Below are 17,406 nucleotides of genomic sequence, written 5' to 3' on the forward strand. Positions count from 1 at the left end.
GAATCATAATTAGTCCTTGTAAGGTAAATAAACCCAACCCTCCTTCTGTGCATGCCAAATAAGGTCTTCGTGACTTCAGGATGCTGGGATGCGGCTCAGGGTCCAACAATATGCCACCTTAACCTCTACAGTATGTGCCTGTCAGCAGTCCTAAAACACTTCTGTTCCTCTATCTCCAGCATACTTAGGTGCAAAATTATGTCATATTGTCCTGTTTTGCATTGTTGTTTTATTAACAAATGCTTTGTCCCTTTGCTGCCACAGAAAGTCACAATGCCTTCTTGCTGTTGAAAACTGACATTACAAAACAAGAAAGGGGAAGGTTTACGTCAAAATTAAACCCAACAAAGCAATTGTGTCAGAACAAGGTGTTCCCAATCTGATTAATAGAGACAACAGTCTGTGTTCATCTTTCTTCCAAAATTTTGACTTAAATAAGCTAAAATACATATCAAGTATAACTTACCAATGTACAAATTTTACCCATCCCTACTGCCACTTGGCAGCATTTTCAGCTGATAAATTTGGTCCATCTATAAGTATGGGATTTGGAGTTCTACTTCCTGGAGAATAGTCTGTGGATCTACTTGGGCAAGATAGGATGTAGTAAAAATGACAGTACTGGCACATTAAGGAGCCCTGCATTTTTATGTGGATTTCTATCACTGCATTTCGTAATAATTATTTTTCAACTAATCTTTCTGCAATACCACTACGGTTTTATCTCACTTTAGTTTCTGATAGTGAAACAGGAAAGAAATTCCCCTCTTTTGTGGCCAGTTCTGCTTCCTTTGCCTCTTGCAACAGCTGTACTGAAATCACAAAGAAATCACAAAGACTCTTTCTAGTGAGGTAAACATGAGCTGTCCTGTAAAGCTTGGTTGTACTTAAGTATTAAATAATAGTGCTTAGCACTTGTGCAACTTAATGCCTTATAATCTTCAAAGCACTTTACAAATCTTAACTAGTTAATCCCCACAGCAGCTCTGCATGGTAGGTTATGAAGGTCACACATTAAAAATCTCCCATGATACAAGCCTGACTGCACAGTAAGCCTATGGGAAAAAATATCTGCACAGTTATGTTCCTGAAGCCATAAGTGTTTAGTTTTACTGGACTGTAACATGACTTACTTTCAGTAAATTTGTTCTGCTTTCTTCCCACTCGAAGTAAATCCATTATACGCTGCAGCATGGCTCAGCACACAGGATTATCAAAATTTTGAGGATTTTTAAAATTATTATTATTATTAAAACTCCTGGAAGCAAATGAGAAGCAAAGGATATGAATTTTATTTAAGAAATCAAGTTTCTATTGCCAGCGATCGGAAAGACCACGTATGGAAAAGGGTCAGAAAGTCGCTAAAGACTGAAGCACTCAGGACAATAGCTACCATTTTTAGCAACTTCTTTTGAAAATTTGACTTTTGTGATATTGAGATTGCCAGGTAAACAAAATATGCTTATACTCAATTTCAATGGGAAACTTAAGCCTTTGGAGACCTCATTTCATTTGGGAAATAGCATGGTTTTTCTAGCCCGTATTTTCTTTGGATTTTCATGTTCCAGGAAAAAAATCAAATAGTTGCTGCTAAAAAATATTTCCTTAGCCTTTTCAGGTCTAAAATTTCCCATAAAGTGAAACTACTGCTTTTATTTGTTTGGTGTATCACAAACACCACTGCTTCCATCTATTGTTAGTTCTGGTGGAAAACTTTTTAAAATAACATTACAGTTTGGCAGTAACATTACAATTCTATGTAAAGACCAAATTCACCAACCAAAGGTCTAAGTCACTAACTCAGGACTACCTCTCAAGCATGTGCATAGAAAATAAGCCTCTCCAAGGTGCTTATTCTTTGTAAGACTTACTGTAGAGAGGAAACAATGTCTTTGACTGATGAGGCCTTCTTTCAATGGAAGCAGACATAAAGTTGAGTTTTTGTCACAAGTTTAAAAAAAAAATCATCAGTTTTCCAGAATGTCTACTGAGACACTGCAGCCTTATTTATAAATGCAGCATGATCCTTCCCCTCCAAGGCACCAGGCAACTCAATGCCTCCTTTTGCTTTCAAGTACAACTGTCTCTTTGTAAAGCTTGTAATTTGAGAGCTGATCCTTTGTAATAAGCAAGCTCTATGATACCATGAAGACTGACCTCGATTCCTTATTTCCCTACTGCTTCAACCTGGAAACTTATATTTCCTTGGGTTTCCTTCTCTTTCTTCCCTTGCTTTGTTTTTATTCCTTTTTTTTTTTCCTCTCACCTTTGGAGAAAAGTCACAAATAACCTTTGAAGTAATAATTAGCAATTGCTGTAACCCTATGGTAAAACCTTTACCTGATTGACTTCAAAAGGTTATCTAAGGGTAAAGGTTTCAGACAGACCAGGGAAAGAACAATCTTCAGATGAGAGATGATAAGGGATGAGTGCAAAAGAGATGCTCGAAAGTAAAGGGATAAATTAATGGGAATACAAGAGGCAACATAATTAGTGAGTCTTGCATGCTTGCCACTACATAATTTCCAGTGTTCCAAATGGAGCCTGGTTTGTCTGCAGACAAACTCATAATTAAGTACAGAGTTGCAATGCACAGGCACAAGAGGTCTGAATTAAGGTTTCATGGGCAGCCTTCTGGCTTTCGCAACGTTTGGTCACTTAATTTAGTGACCTAAATCCTTTTAAATATAGAAAAAACTGATTTTAATGAGGTCTTTTAATTGTTTAGGGAGGAGGGGTTGATATAGATGGAAGTTTATTATGTAATTGTAGATGCATCGTATTGCAAAGGGAAAAGTATTCTATTTTCTTTCTGCCTAAATTTGTGTGATGAGACCATGATGAGACCTTAATAAATGTGGGGTTTGGGTTAACCTTAGTAAAACCTTAATAAAAATGAGGTGGTTTTTTTTTTTTCCTAGAAGTGTATTAAGCTACATGACTATCATCTATTTTAAATGCATCAGAAGCAGGAAGTCTGGAGAAAATCTGTAGGACTGATGCATAATTGTAATTTTAAGAACCATCCAGGAAAGATTAGGTGGTAAGGGAAAAGGCTGTGTGAATTCCCCAGAGTAGAGTTTTATGGGTCTACATCAGAATCTCTTTCTCAGAAGGTTGAATTTGAGGCTGTTATTTAAACTGAAGAGCTTTTAAAACGAGTAAATATTTTTGTTAACAAATAACATAAGGTGATATTCACACTTGAGGAATTTTACCTGAAGGAAGAATGAGGCATGTATAGCATCATCTTCCAGAAGAAGGTATCCGAAAGAGTCTGGGAATGGCAGACCTTCATTTGTCTGTGCCAATTTAGCTGACGCTGCATTACAGAATTAAATTAGCAGAGTGTACATGGAAGTATGGCATAACAGGGACAAGTCAACACAATGTTTGGAAAGGACATTTATGTGTTAGAAATTAGTCAAAGCTCTTTGAAGGTATTAAGAAGGTTAGTTATTATCTAGCTGTTGAATTCCTTCATAATGGAGACCGAGAGTTTCATCATTACTCCATTACTTTGGTACATTTAATAGAATATTAGGTTTATGTGTTTTCAGTACGCTTATTCTTATCTTGTTCTTATAATCTTCCCCCGAATCTTTTCGTTCAGGTGAGATTGTAAAAATAAAGGGAATGCTTTTTTCTTAAGTAATTTTGTCAGTCTTGAAAATCCCATCAACACACAGTCATGTTCCTTATAATCCTCTCTTCAGGTACCTTTAAAAATGATTTGAGCAGAAGACTACCTGTAACAGTAAATAGTTCACTACATTCAGTACTTGGTGCAATGTTGTGCTGATTTCCCTGCCTGTCATACTGGCTGGTGTTGTTTCATTGCATTCTTCTTTATCTGTAATCTCTTATACATAATTTATAAGTTCTTGGGACAGGACTATCTCTTCAGCTCATGTTTATAGTGCTAATTGTATCGGGGTCCTGGTGCATGACTGGGTTTTTGTGTACTTGTCTAATAAACACCTGTAAGTATATGGAAGTACAAAAACAATCTGCCATTTTTAGACTGCTTTAATAGGAATCAGTGCAGGAGCGGGGAAAAAATTATTCACTCTCAACAGTCACGGGATGGGAAGACTTGCAGACAGGACCTAGTCACAAAGGTTAGCTTTGCGCTTAACCTTTAAATGAGCAAGGGCTAATCTTCCTTGGCCGCATTTGCCATCAGCAGACAGCACGGCTCCCATCAACCTCGGTTTAGAGGAGCTCGGGGACCCTGCTGCTCCCCGCACCCAGGAGCCCCCCACTTCCTTGACGGAGCATCCCACCGCCACCATCATCTCCATCAGCACCACCCTCCTCGCAGAAGACGCCCAAGGGACGAGACGAGACCGCAAGGAGAAGAGTTAACAGGGAATTGATAACCCGGCCCTTTTTTTGTCTTAGCCCGCCTCCTCCCGCTAGCGGGGAAGTGAGGGATCAGGACGCGCCGCGCGGGGGTGGCCCCGGCGGAGAGGTGCGGGGAGGGCTCCGGCTCCCCTCCGCGCCGCTCCGCCGGGGGCCCCGCGGCTCGGCCCGGCCCGGCCCGGCCCGGCCCGGCCCGGCCCGGCCCCTGCGGCCGAGCGCCGCCCCCGCCGCGGGCATGGAGCCGCCGCCGCCCCGCGGGAGCAGGTGAGCACGGCGCGGGCAGCGGGAAGGAAGAAAGGTGGGCGCGGGGGGATGCGGAGGGCAGCCCGCTCCGCCCCGGGCTGGCCTCGGGGGCAAGAATAAACCGAGCGGTGGGGAAAGCGCAAAAAACCCCACCCCAGCCTCACACTAGCCAAAAAAAAAAAAAAAAAAAAACCAACCAAAAAAAAAAAAACCAAAAAAACAAAAAAAACCAACAAAAAAAACCACACCGCGTCGCGGTACGTTTTTGCGGATTGAGATGTCTATCGTCTTAAAAAACGCTGCCCGCAGAGCCGGGAGTCGCCCCTCTGGCGCTGACCCAGCCCGGGAGGGAAGGATCTGGAGATTTAACTAAATTTTCTTACACACGTGCGGTGCCCCCCCGCTCCCCCCATGTCACCTTTTAATTGAACGGAGCCGCGGGTTGCAGAGCTGGGAACTATCGTGGATGCTGGAGCTGGATTTGGTGTAGCAGTTGAGGAGGGGAGTTTTTACGAAATGTGGGGGGGGAATTTACCACAGCAATAGTAAGTTTCTCCGTGGTCGCCTGATTAGTTAAAAATTGAGTACGAGCCATGCGTTGGCAGACAGTCCTAAGCAATGACCTGGAGCAATCCTAAGCCATAATAGTTCATAATTATTTTCTTTTCCTTGAGAATTCTAAATACTGAGGTATTGCCTCCACATAGAGCTCTCAGCATTGCAGTGTTCGCTGCTTAATGAATGTTTGTAAAGGGATTTCCATTCCCGCTGAGCATCAGTGGGGAAGCAGCCAGAGCTCAGGGAGTCAGCTCACCCGTGCCTTTTCTTCTGCAAAGAATTCTGGCAGAATTCAGCAGCCCTGCTGTGTTGACATAGTGCCCAGGATGACATTTCTTGCTGATATAGTTGCTCAGGTGAAGCGTGCTGCTGGAGTTTATGATTTTGTGCATGAAACTCGAGAAAGAGATAAGAAAAACCTTCAGCAGCCTCTCCATGAGCGACAGAACTGGTCCTTTCAGGACTTTTTTGTGCCCCTTAATGGACCCCGGAGGGTTGGCTTCGTTTTAGTAATTTGTTTTCAGTCTAGTACATAAATATAATTTATTTCAGTAATATATGCTAATTACAGACCATGTCTTTGAACAGAGTTTGAAATCAGCCCTACATCAAGGGATAAATGCTTCCCATGCAAACTCTCAGACTTGCCCGTATTCTGCCGTCCGTTCTGGATGGATGAATCAGAATATGGGACAGCAGGAACGGTGTAAGGCTCGGTCTTGAAAAATATTCTTTTCAAATTCCTCCTTTAGTTATTATTAATAGGCTACCTGAGGTCAGTAACATGATTTGCAGCATAAAGTTAAGCAAATGTCCATGTCTTTGCAGTACCAGGATCTACGTAGGTCAATTTATACGTAGTAATAGTAACAGAATACTCCTGTGTGACAGAAAACCACGGCTTGAGGGCTACATGTCTCTTCAATTTATGAAAATTAAAGAGATTGAAAAACTATTTCAGACTTCTATATGCTTATGAAATAATTTTTACATGAAAAAATGAAGAGTAAAGACACTGGCACTTCAAAAATTATGTATGTACCCTCATAAATGTATGTAGAAATATCAGCTGAGTGGCTGGGAGAAAAAGAGTCTAAGTGTTAAAAAATAAGTGAAATGCTTATGTCATAGCCAGGCTTTATGTAACTGACTTAAACTCATGTGACATAGAATCCTGGCTGATTTTTTTTCCTCAAAAAAGCTAGCGGAACACAGTTGGACGAAAGACACTGTATAACTTGGTTTGTGTTTAGCTGAAGAAAAGTATTACCTTTTGAAGAAAACTTTACATTCATATCAACATGTAATAATTACGGAGAAGTTAATTGCTTACAGCCCAAATTTCTTCCAAGCTCATATTTCTTTCGATGCTCCATATATTGATGTTTGTAGGTATCAGCTTTTTTTCCCTGTCATACAATAATTTTCTGATTTTAAGAAAAAAATTACACCTAAAAAGGCCATGGGATTAAAATATTTTCCAAATAGAGAACTTTAGTAGTGTTTATATGAAATTTCAGCTCCCCCGGGGAGCCTTTCCTTTCCATGCTGATGACAAAAAATTGTGTTTTTCAAAGGCCTTTCTCGTGTTTAAAATAGAAGGCTTAGAAATAATGAGTTATGTAAAAAGGTATCGCTCAAACTGTGATGCACTGAAATGAAATAATCTTTGAGTGAAGGTTTGGTGATTTAGGAAAATGAAGGATCTTTTCTAGGGATTTTGACTACAGGACCACTAGGCTGTCACACTGCTCAGTCTACTACAGTTACCACTGGAAGAAGCTGTTGGTGACAGACACTTCACAGAGGGTTACTCCTCAACCTTTTAGTAACAATATAATGCAGTTTTTCTGTGTCTGGGTCTAAATCTGAACCCTGACAGGATTACTGGTGTATCTTCTGGAGCCTTTGTCAGCTGCATAAGCACCCAGTTACTATTAGAGAGTACTGATGACACTTCTAAGCACTAGTGTCAAAGATATACAAGACACCTTTTTTTTTTTGAGAAAGTAAATAGAAATACATGACTTCCTATAACTGAAACTCACCAAAAAAATAGTGTATCAGTGAGATTTTTTAGTTTTGTAGGTTAAAAAAATGTCATACTGGCTTTGATTTCATTCAAGTGGTCATCTACTGAGGTTACTTAGTACCTAATACTGTCTACCACAAGACCTGTTCTTTTAAAACTGTATTTTGCAAGTGTGCTGAACACTGAATACACTTGTATATGAATATTGTAAGATAGGAAATTATATGTTCGGTTGTAATAAACATGATAATCAAGCGTAGTTTATAAAGCATATCAAAAGAAACCACTTAGTAGTTCTGTAATTACTGTAATTGATTCTACAACATTTTATATCTCATCTTGAGATCAAAGGTAGCCTCCATTTGAGATCCTACTTGATAATGTGCTACTTGTCTTTCCATCTCTGAGATTTCAGCAGAAGATATTTTCAAGTAATTGACTGTCTTAAGTCAGTTTGTAAATCATTTTAAATGGGGAGGTTTTGTGTATTACACCAAGTACCATGTAAGCACCACCAGCGATGAGCTCTATGACTGAAAAAAAGGTGAATTATACTGCATAAATTAAAACTAATCCAACTGAAAATAGTACTCTAAATGCAAACCCAGAGTGTGAGGAAACAAAAGGAATTTTAAAAAATGTAATTCCAGAACTGTAGAATGACATTCAGGAATCAAATATCCCTTGGCCTAAAGAATCAAGATACGTGGAGAGGATACTTAGAATGACAACAGTACTTCTAAAAGACCACCTTGACTGATTCATCAGGGAAGATGAAAAGTACTAAATATTTCATGCTTACTTAACTGATGAAAAATGAGGAGACATGATAATTGTATACAAATGTTTGACACACAGAGTGACCAAGGAGAAAAAATAGCTGTGTTGAAAGCTTATGGGCAGATTGGCACGGCTAGGGGCTTTGGGATACTGGTGCAGGGCACAGAGTATTTCCTGGCAAGTACTTAACTGACTGAGATTTTTAACACCCCATTGGTGGAGGGTCCATGTCCTATCCAGTCCACAGTCATTTCCAGTGCTTTTCTGTTCATCTTCTTTTGTTTAAAGTGCCCTATCTCTATCTTCCTTGTAGCTTAAGCTTACTGTCCTTTGTCTGCCCTTCAGTTTTGGTAAATAGGTATATGCCTCCACTTTGCAACAGCCCTTCTTGTTGTGAGATGCTCTCTCTCATTCTGGATCAACTTTGAAACAAATTTATTTCCTCAGGATTTATGTGATTTCTGATCTCTTAGATATATACAGTATCTCGTAATTGTTCTCTCCTATTTTATTCTTGCTTGGAGTTGAACATAATGCTCAACCTGGTATGCCAGCAGTGCTGAATGTAGGAGAAGGAAATTTTTATGTAACTTGCAGGTATCTGCCCTATTTCTGTGTGCTGATCCTGATTTTTTTTTTCTTTTCTTATTTTTTTGGCAACAGTATATTGCTAAAACCAGCATAACAACATAGCATGTATGGTGTTAAATCTGTGAAATATTACACAGCCTGGATCCACTTCTGCAGAGCTTTTGCCAGTCATCCCATCCTGCCTCCTTCAGTCTTTGTTCAGTTGGTTATTCTTATCGAAAATTAATGCTTTGCTTTTTGTCTTTTTTGATCTGTTTAAACATTTGATTTCTGATACCACTGTCCAGTCCATTTGAACGCTGATGGTTTGGTCGGTCTGCAAGTATCATACAAAGAAATTATTGAGGAATGTCCAAAGCATATTTCTGGACAGGTTTACTCAGGGTATCCTTTTAGTGTGACAGTGAATTTTGATGACTACACTTCAAATACCCTCTTCAAAATCGTACCAACTCTATCATTCTACTGTAATTTCTAAAATCTAAGACAACTGTCCCTAATTTTTTTTACTAGAATATGATGAGACATGATTGTACATGTTGCCCACAGTTTCTCAAAACTATTTTCTTGTGGCTCTGAGACTGTCTAATCTGAGACCAGTGCAATCAGTTCCCTGTGTACTGTTTATTAGGCTAGTTGTTTAGAAAACCCTGAATTTAAAAGCCCCAACCTATTCTCTCCCAAAGTTCTTATCCCTTTGTCACTGCTGTATTGGCACCTGGTGGCAATTAATATGAATAGTGGAGAACAAGAACCTATTTGCTTTTCTCAGGACTATGTTCTATTAGACCTTCCTTCCTGCTTAGTAGGCCAAAGTTTTCCTAGCCATCACTTCTCATCTGATGTCTGTACAGAGTGTTTCTATGCAGGATCTGAAGACCCACATCAGTGCACATCCAGCATCATGGGTTTTTGACTATGTGGGACTTCAGTAGGAAGGGACTCTGTGCTGGGAGGTGATTTGTGAGTTTTGATGTAATAATAAAGATGAACAGACATGTAAAGGGACTGTGAAGCTTCTGCATGAGTATGTTTCTCCTCTCAGGATTTTTTAAGGGCCAAGGGTCCACGTTTGTGCATTTTCATTTAGCAGAATAGTACCTATCTACAGAATGGAGTTTATGTACTTAGTGAAAATAAATCTGTTTACAGTGCAACGTTTCAGGTACATAGACTATGACCCTAAATGCGAAACAGCAAGGAAAATATTAAATGATTAACTGGTCCAAGAATGTGCAGTGAATAGTACTAGGTTTTGTCTGAACTGGAAAATAAAGCTAACAAAATGAATGTGACAGTGAATGGCTGTCATTTTGAGTTATTAGAGCTCGAGCTATAAGCTTATTTTGTCCAAAGTCTTGTAAGAGCAGTCTCAATCCTTTTAATGTTTTGTTGGGACAAAGTTCTATGTATTTTAGTAAGAAAAAATGCAATGATACTTACTTCATTTCAATCAATGAAATTAGTTAGTGTTTCAGCTAGCAGTGGTTCTTGTCAAATGCGTCCCGTGTCTTTATTTTTCATTTCAGAACTTCCCAAATTTTACTGGAGGAAGGGTTTTGAATCAGGATTTCAGCTCAAAAAGGTCTTAGTAATGCTGCATGGAGCTTCCCTTGCTCTGATTCCAGGCTGTGCATTTTCATGGGATTATAATGGTTCATGCGTGGTTGAAAATAATTACTGGAGCTGTTAGCCTTATGTAAGCAAATCATCTCCTATTGTATCCTCTTGCTAAACTTTCATTGCAGTTAGTTTAACTGTTCATGACAGCATTCCTATTATTTAGTTTCATAATAATTTGTTTACTAATACAGCTGCTTTGCTTAATGATTCATATCTAGAAACCATTTGGTATGTTGGCATAGACAAGTTTCTTGTCTGCATTATTGAAACAAGAAATCACCGTCAATCAGAATGGAAGTTACTGCTATGATTTATTAATTCAATCCAAGGGTAAAGTTCTGATAAAGAAATCTTAGGTTTGTTTTTGAGAAGGGCTGCAATGATGTTTTGCTGTGAATTGGAATTTTGTCTTTGCATGGGAAAAAATACTGTGGTTTATAGTCCACTAGGGCTGTACACTTCATTTTCCATGGCTACCTGTATTTGAATGAAAAGACTGATAAGTTTTGGAAGTAAACTGGAAACGTTTGTCACTGAATAGGTGATTCTCCCTGTTCTAGAGATGGAGAAATACAAATTGGACTGCTCCGCCTTTTACTTAGGTGTTAATAACAGCTACAAGTGCACGTGTTATTGCTGGAAAGCGGGGTACTGAGGGTGTAGACCAAACCCTTGTGGTTTGTCCTGTTCCATTTAAACGATTAATTAGGTTATTGCATCCATAGCTGGAGTTGCATGTGTAATCAAGATTTATGTTGCTGTGGCAACAGAGAGACACAACTGTGCTGAATTTCCTAGATCTTTGAAGTAGTTCTTTTTACCCAAAATGATACTGAGAATACCCATCAGCATGTGAAAAAGAGTGTATCTAAGAGGAGTTCTCATTAATGGGCTGAAATCTTGCACTGAATTGAGTGAATTCATGCTGCTCATCCAAGGGTTAGAGAAAATAGGCAGTTGCAAGAAAGAAGGCAAGGAAGGCCTGTGGCGCAAATTAATCAAGAGCAATTGATTTCAAGACAAATAGGAGCAATGCAGGAAAATTACCAGGTGGTTTCAAGAGGCCATTGACAAGCTTTGTGATGTTTACCAGGTATTGTGTTTGGCCTGGATATAAAGGCAAGGAGGAACTGAACATGAGCCAGGTCAAGACTTCACAGCATTATACAGTATTATATCAAGTTAAATAGTCATGCTGACATAGCACATGCTAAAGGAGAGGGAGGAAGGTGTAATAAATGAAAAGAAGATGGAAGATGAAGTTCATAGGTGACTGGGAGGAGATAACTTGAGGAGGTGAGAAGGCCTGAAAGTGATCAGAACTGCAGGTAAGTGTGAAAAGCCTTTGGTAGACTGTGGTAGAGGCAATGTTTTTGGACTGAACACTTCCTCCTGTGCTTCAGTTTCAGGACACCCCAGGTGTATGGGAGCCAGCAAGTATTTTATCCCCTTGAGGAGTAGGTATTTAATACCATTAGTCAACCTTGTAAATTAAATGCTTTCAAAACCAGCAACAAAAACTCAAACATGCTTCCCCTCCCAAAAAACCAAACCAAACAAAAACCCCAAACATGGTTTTTTAAAAATGCTGGAAATGAGGGTTATTCATTTTGGTTGTTTTCATTTCAAGGTCATGCTGAAACGTATTTCTTACTTCAGCAGGGATAAAAAATATCCAAGCAACATGACTTTTATTAAAGCAGTATCCTTGAAAAGTTAATTATCTAAAAGGTTGCAGAATGTTAATGGAAAGGGAAGAAATTAAATTACCTTAGAGTCAGAGAAGTCTTAGTGAGATACATAGCTATGAAAATATATATTGTGTTTGTACAATTCCTTTTACTTTCTTGGAAGCTGTAATATTTTAGGGGTGTTTTGTTTTGTTTGGTTTGGTTTGGTTTTTTTTGTTTGTTTTGGTTGGTTGATTTGGGGGTTTTTTAACAAAGAGGGAAAAGAGCAGTGTAGGAAAAAGTCAGTGGACTACAACCTATTTACTTTCAAACAATTTGTTCATGTACCACAGTTACATATGATGGGCTGGTGATCCATTTCCCTGCAAATTCAGCAGAATTGAAAATACAGTTTTCATCCAGTTTCCTCATTTAATAGATCAGCTGCAACAAGATTGTAGCCTCATGAACAAATCACCAGGAGGATGCCCAGGAAGCACTAAAAGGGAAGAGAATCCTGCTCTTCAGTTTTTATCCAAGCTGTTTCTTTGCTGGAGGTGGATGTTTGTTGAGCTGCATTCACATTTGGGGGACTTGGCAAGACTTGCTGCAGAGTGACTGAACAGCTCAGTGCCAATTTACTGCACATTTCCATCTCTGCCCCAAGCCTCTGCATGAGCCCTTTAACAGGAGCATAAGCACAAGAGAAGAAGAATTGAGCATGGGAAAAATGTCCATAATTACACCTTCTGCTTCTCTTCTCTTTGCTGATCTACCCAGACAGCTTCTGGGTAGCTTAAATGAGAACTGGAGCAGATGCTGAAGCAGTGGGATTTCTGGGCAGATTTTCATTACCTACTTTGCAAAACAGACTTTCCAATTATCCAAGAAGTTAAATCCAGAAATTGGAGGAAACGAACATTTTCTACAGTTGATGTCCGACAGAGGCACTGCCTGTTACTTTCAAAGTAAAGAAGTTGTAATGGTTGTTTTTGTTCAGAAAGAGAAATAGGGGCATTGAATTTGGCTTGTAAAGTTACATTGGTCTAAGTTTCTGTGGTTTTTTTGGTGACAGTATACTTGTGTGGAAGGGGTACAGCTGCAGGTGTGGGCGCACTCCACCGGTGCCTTGCATTTTGTAATTATTGAAATCTGGGACATTTCCTGCTGTGCTACAAAGTAAAACCTGATAGTATTATGGATCTTGACTGCAAAATCAAATTGGCAAGTTTGATTTCATCATGTGCCTTAATTATTTGCCAAATATAAACAATCAGCAGGAATGGAAATTGTTACAAAATGATGCATGAAATAATTTGTCTTTTAGACTACTACCATTATTCTATTATAACCAAATTATTTTCTTGACAATATTTATTAAGAATATCTAAAAATAACAACCTCTAATGCTGTGTTGTAATACATGTCTCCAGCATGTCCTGTGTAGCTGAAGACTCAGTACCAGTTCAGTGAACGAGAAAGTTACAGGAAGAACTTAATGGTCTTGGATTCAGTAGGAAACTAAGCCAGATCTCAGTCTGTGCTGGAATTCAGTGTAGACATTTTAGGAAAATAGAGAAAAAAAGACAGCATTTGGAATTCAGTATGAATGGTTGAAAACATTCTGCCTTTTCAGGTTTTTTTTAAGAACTGCAAAGATTGAACAAAGAGCTTCAAGTGGAAAGATAAAAGAAAGCACTTGGATACACTGAACCACATAGTAACTAAACATGAAATATAAATTAGAGCTAGGAGCTTATCAGGCAACAAAATAAAAGAAATGATTGTTAGTCTTTGGAATTACTGCTTATAAATAGAAGACTCCTAGGCAGTTGAACAACCAAACAGAGTATGTTTTGAAGCAGAGAAAAAAAAGGTAGCTGGAGACATGAAACACCTAATTTATTTTGTTTAAGGGTCAAATAAAAACAAAGGATTGGGCTTTTGACACTAAGGAATACTCACTTGAAATTGTTGCAACTAACCCATTCTATGTGACAACATAACTTGAAATGTATTCTGAGAAAAAAGTTCTGATTGAGTAGCTTCTAGCACATGTAATATAATTTCAAATCTAGGTTGCTTCTCTTGTTCAGTCTGTTACAGCTTTTCACTCTTCAATGAAACTGAAAATGGGCCTATTAGCAATGTACTGTACTGTTTCTGAATTTAATTTTTATGTATATATGTATATTCACCTAGAAAAAGGTGAGCTAATTCAGGATAAATAAAATTGTGGATTGTAAAAAAAGATAAAGTAAGGATTGTGAAAATACTGAACATAAATGTTTTGAAGAGAGATATTCATAGATACTAGAGTCAGAATATACTTTTAAAATTGTTAACAATTTGTCCCTACCTCTTACGCAGTACCAGTGAAATGGGTCAAGCCTTACATACTATTCTGTAAATATTCACAGACACTTGGAGTACATTGGTTTTTTCGGTCACTGGGATTAACTCCCATTTTTTAAATTAAAAAGATTGTTTTTGTAGGATAGGTGTGGGGCAGATTGTGTCTGTAGAACAGCTGCGGTGACAGCTCACATTATTTATTACACAAACATTTAAAAAAATAATTAATTTTTTTTTCTCATAGATATCATAATTTCTCATATATTCTTATCTTTTTTCATACTAAAGTATTTCAATACTAAAAGTGACAGGAAGAAGAAATTTTTATTATGGTTCCTAAATGTGTAATATTTGAAAATCAGGGAAAGTAAATTAAAGTCTTTGCTTCTGACCTTTTCAAATGCAGTCAAAGGACTCACTTTTATAAGTGTATCTTGATAATACATTGCTTGGACTGTTGGATTTTTTGAAACAGCCTTTAATCTCTGTTGAGTTCTTGGACAATTGAATAAGTTTTTGTTTCAATAATGGGAAGAATTATTTCCCAAATAAACAGGCAGTTTAAATTAGCTTGAAGAATACCTTAACACTTTGAAATGTAATCTCATCAGCCTTCATCAGATACGCAAACCTGACTTGGTTCGTCCTTGGATGAGAAGAAACATTAAGGAAGATGTAGATTCTGTATGAAGGGATTCAGTGTCTGCATCCACTTAGTTCTACATGAGCTTAGGGGTAATAGCTAAAGTCTAAGAAGATACCACTTCTCGAATCACTAAAGTAAAATACTGTGCTGAGACTGAAGGTAATGGAGTGGAAGTAGGGAAATCGAGGTTTTGTTGCTGGAAAACTTTAGCAAACTAATCACTTCTAGAGGGCTGATAAACCACAAATCACTATTCATGATTTAGGGGCCTAGATTTCAGGGACCAGCCTGTATTTCAAGCAACATATTAATAGTTTGCCTATTCACATTAGCAACAACAGGAAAGCTGATCCTTAAAGTCCTGTTCACAACTGTTTGGACTGATGATCGTAAAGCTCTTTCTAAGCTAAATGATTCTCGATTCTAAAACCGTTCTGCACTTTCACTGAATACAGGCTTTCTTTTGCACCAGATAAGCTTTTTACTATACTGGTGAATTTGGGAATGTGCTTATTATTGCATAGACATGTGCAGTTACATAATGCTTCACAGGGAAGGTGATACTTTCGCATTTTTTCTTTCATGAAATAAAATCAGATCCTTTGAGTAAAGACTATTTTATAAATATGGCTGCTAGATGGATGTAATATTTTTATGAATATAGACGTACAAGGCCCTGAATTATGCATAGCTATAAAATGTGAAGTCTATGCTGCAACAGTTTTATCTTCATTATGTTTTCAGGATGGAACATGAGGCTACCCAGCTAGAAAAGCAGCATGTGCACAGTGTGTATGAAAATACAGCTGCCTACTTTAGTGATCTGCAGACCAAAGCATGGCCTCGTGTTCGGAACTTTCTGCTGGAACAAAAGCCTGGCAGTCTCGTTGTTGATATAGGTAAGCCATTCTTTGAGGTGGCATGAAAGATTGTTTATAGGCTTTGTTAGTTTATTTGTTAATCATATTTAGCCTTCAGGTTCATTGTGTTTTTTCACTTGTTTAAATCTGTTTTAAAATTGTTTTTAACTCCCCATGCTAGATGCCATATACCACTTCTTTTAATTCTTTGGCAGTATATCACGTAGACAGTAAATAATTTTTTTGCCTTATTTTTGTTGAGCTGAGTCTTAGCCCCACTGGGTTAATGGTCTGTCATTCCCCTGGAGCCCTTTTGAAAAAATTATGTTAATAGCCCAATTATTAATATTTCAGTTTCTCTAGATCACTTGGTGTATGTAATACCAGTCTGCAATTTATTGATTTTTCATTTGTTGTAAAACTCCTCCTAGCAAGGCTTTTTATTAAGAGGAATCTTCTGATGTGATTGCTATTAAAAATATTAAAAAAAAAAAAAAAATCTGAGAATCTCCCTATGATCCTAAGTACAGACACCAAGACCTCATTTTCCTGCTATGGCATTATCTTCCCTATATGTAGTATTTATACCTGGATTTTCTGTTGCTCCTGCAGACTTTCTGGGGGTTTCCTGGTGCTGACATGTTTCCTTTGCTTGCAATATGATTTCAGTCCTATACAGCCCATCATTACAAAACAAATGCTCATTTGCATCATTGTGTTTTCCATACTGTTTAAACTAATAAAATATTTTTATGCAGCAATGTTTACCAAATGCGCACAATAAATTATGCATCTACTTTATCTTATAAGAGAAAAACATTTGAATATGCTGTAGGCCGTATTCAGAAGACAGTATGTGGTTCTCCTGCTGCTGTTGAGCACTACACCAAAAATACTTGATTGATGTTATTTTGAATATGTAGCTATTTTTATATGTCTACACCATTGTCACTAATAATCTCAGGAAATATCCTATGCCATACACTCACTCAGCTAAGAGTTAGATTGATACTTCTCAGCGAAAATTGTTGCCACCTTAATAGAATTAATTTGTATCTTAGCAGAAGTTCTTTGAGGCTTTATCAGCAGTGACTGCTGAGAGCTTAAGGACTGCTGCTGCAGTCTCATCTGGAGGGAAGATCAATCCTTACAGCTGCCAATAAGAATACTCCCATTAAGGCACACAAGGTATCTTCTTTTATGAGGTTTAATAAGATCTACAGGAATCTGACTACTGTGTTTACTTTTGGCGTGTATTTAAGGTGAAGTTGCACTAAAGCGGCACTAGTGCCTAGTGGCACTCAAATTTTCAAAATGAGATCTTTAATTGGTAAATTTTTTTTCAGTTTAATACTGAAATACTTTTAGTTTAATACTATCTTTTATTATAATATTGTTTTGTCTATTTGCCTTACTATTTTTCATTGATCAAAACACATGAAAATAACTTGGCCGTTGTTAGCTTCATGAAGGAATTCACCTTCCTGATGACTAGTTTAAAAGTGAATCTCTGGCAAATGTAGATTTTTAGAATACTGGGATTATTGACACTAATAATAGCTTCATTCCAGAGAGGTCCCTTTACTTCCGAAGACTCACAGTGATTAAAAAGCACTTCACCAAAAGCCATGTTAAGCAACTGAATTTTCCGAATTAATGATGGTTGAATAAATGTGTTCTTCT

General features: G+C 38.0%; 1 protein-coding gene across 8 annotated transcripts in view; it reads left to right on the forward strand.

Annotated features, from left to right (window-relative positions):
* The window catches only part of TRMT9B (tRNA methyltransferase 9B (putative)), a 115,929-nt gene that overhangs the window by 90,411 nt on the left and 8,112 nt on the right, over nt 1-17,406 (forward strand). For 6 of the 8 annotated variants that reach the window (XM_066185785.1, XM_066185791.1, XM_066185787.1 and 3 more), the window contains one exon: nt 15,608-15,762. In XM_066185785.1, coding sequence (XP_066041882.1) covers nt 15,608-15,762 — 155 coding nt within the window. Of the gene's footprint in view, nt 1-3,809; nt 4,630-11,140; nt 11,521-15,607; nt 15,763-17,406 lie in introns of those variants that run through there. The other 2 variants (XM_066185784.1, XM_066185792.1) reach the window with 2 other exon arrangements.

The sequence above is a fragment of the Chamaea fasciata genome, unplaced genomic scaffold (assembly GCF_029207755.1).
Source record: "Chamaea fasciata isolate MVZ Bird 193981 ecotype frontalis unplaced genomic scaffold, bChaFas1.0.hap1 SCAF_6, whole genome shotgun sequence".
Taxonomy (NCBI): Eukaryota; Metazoa; Chordata; class Aves; order Passeriformes; family Sylviidae; genus Chamaea; species Chamaea fasciata.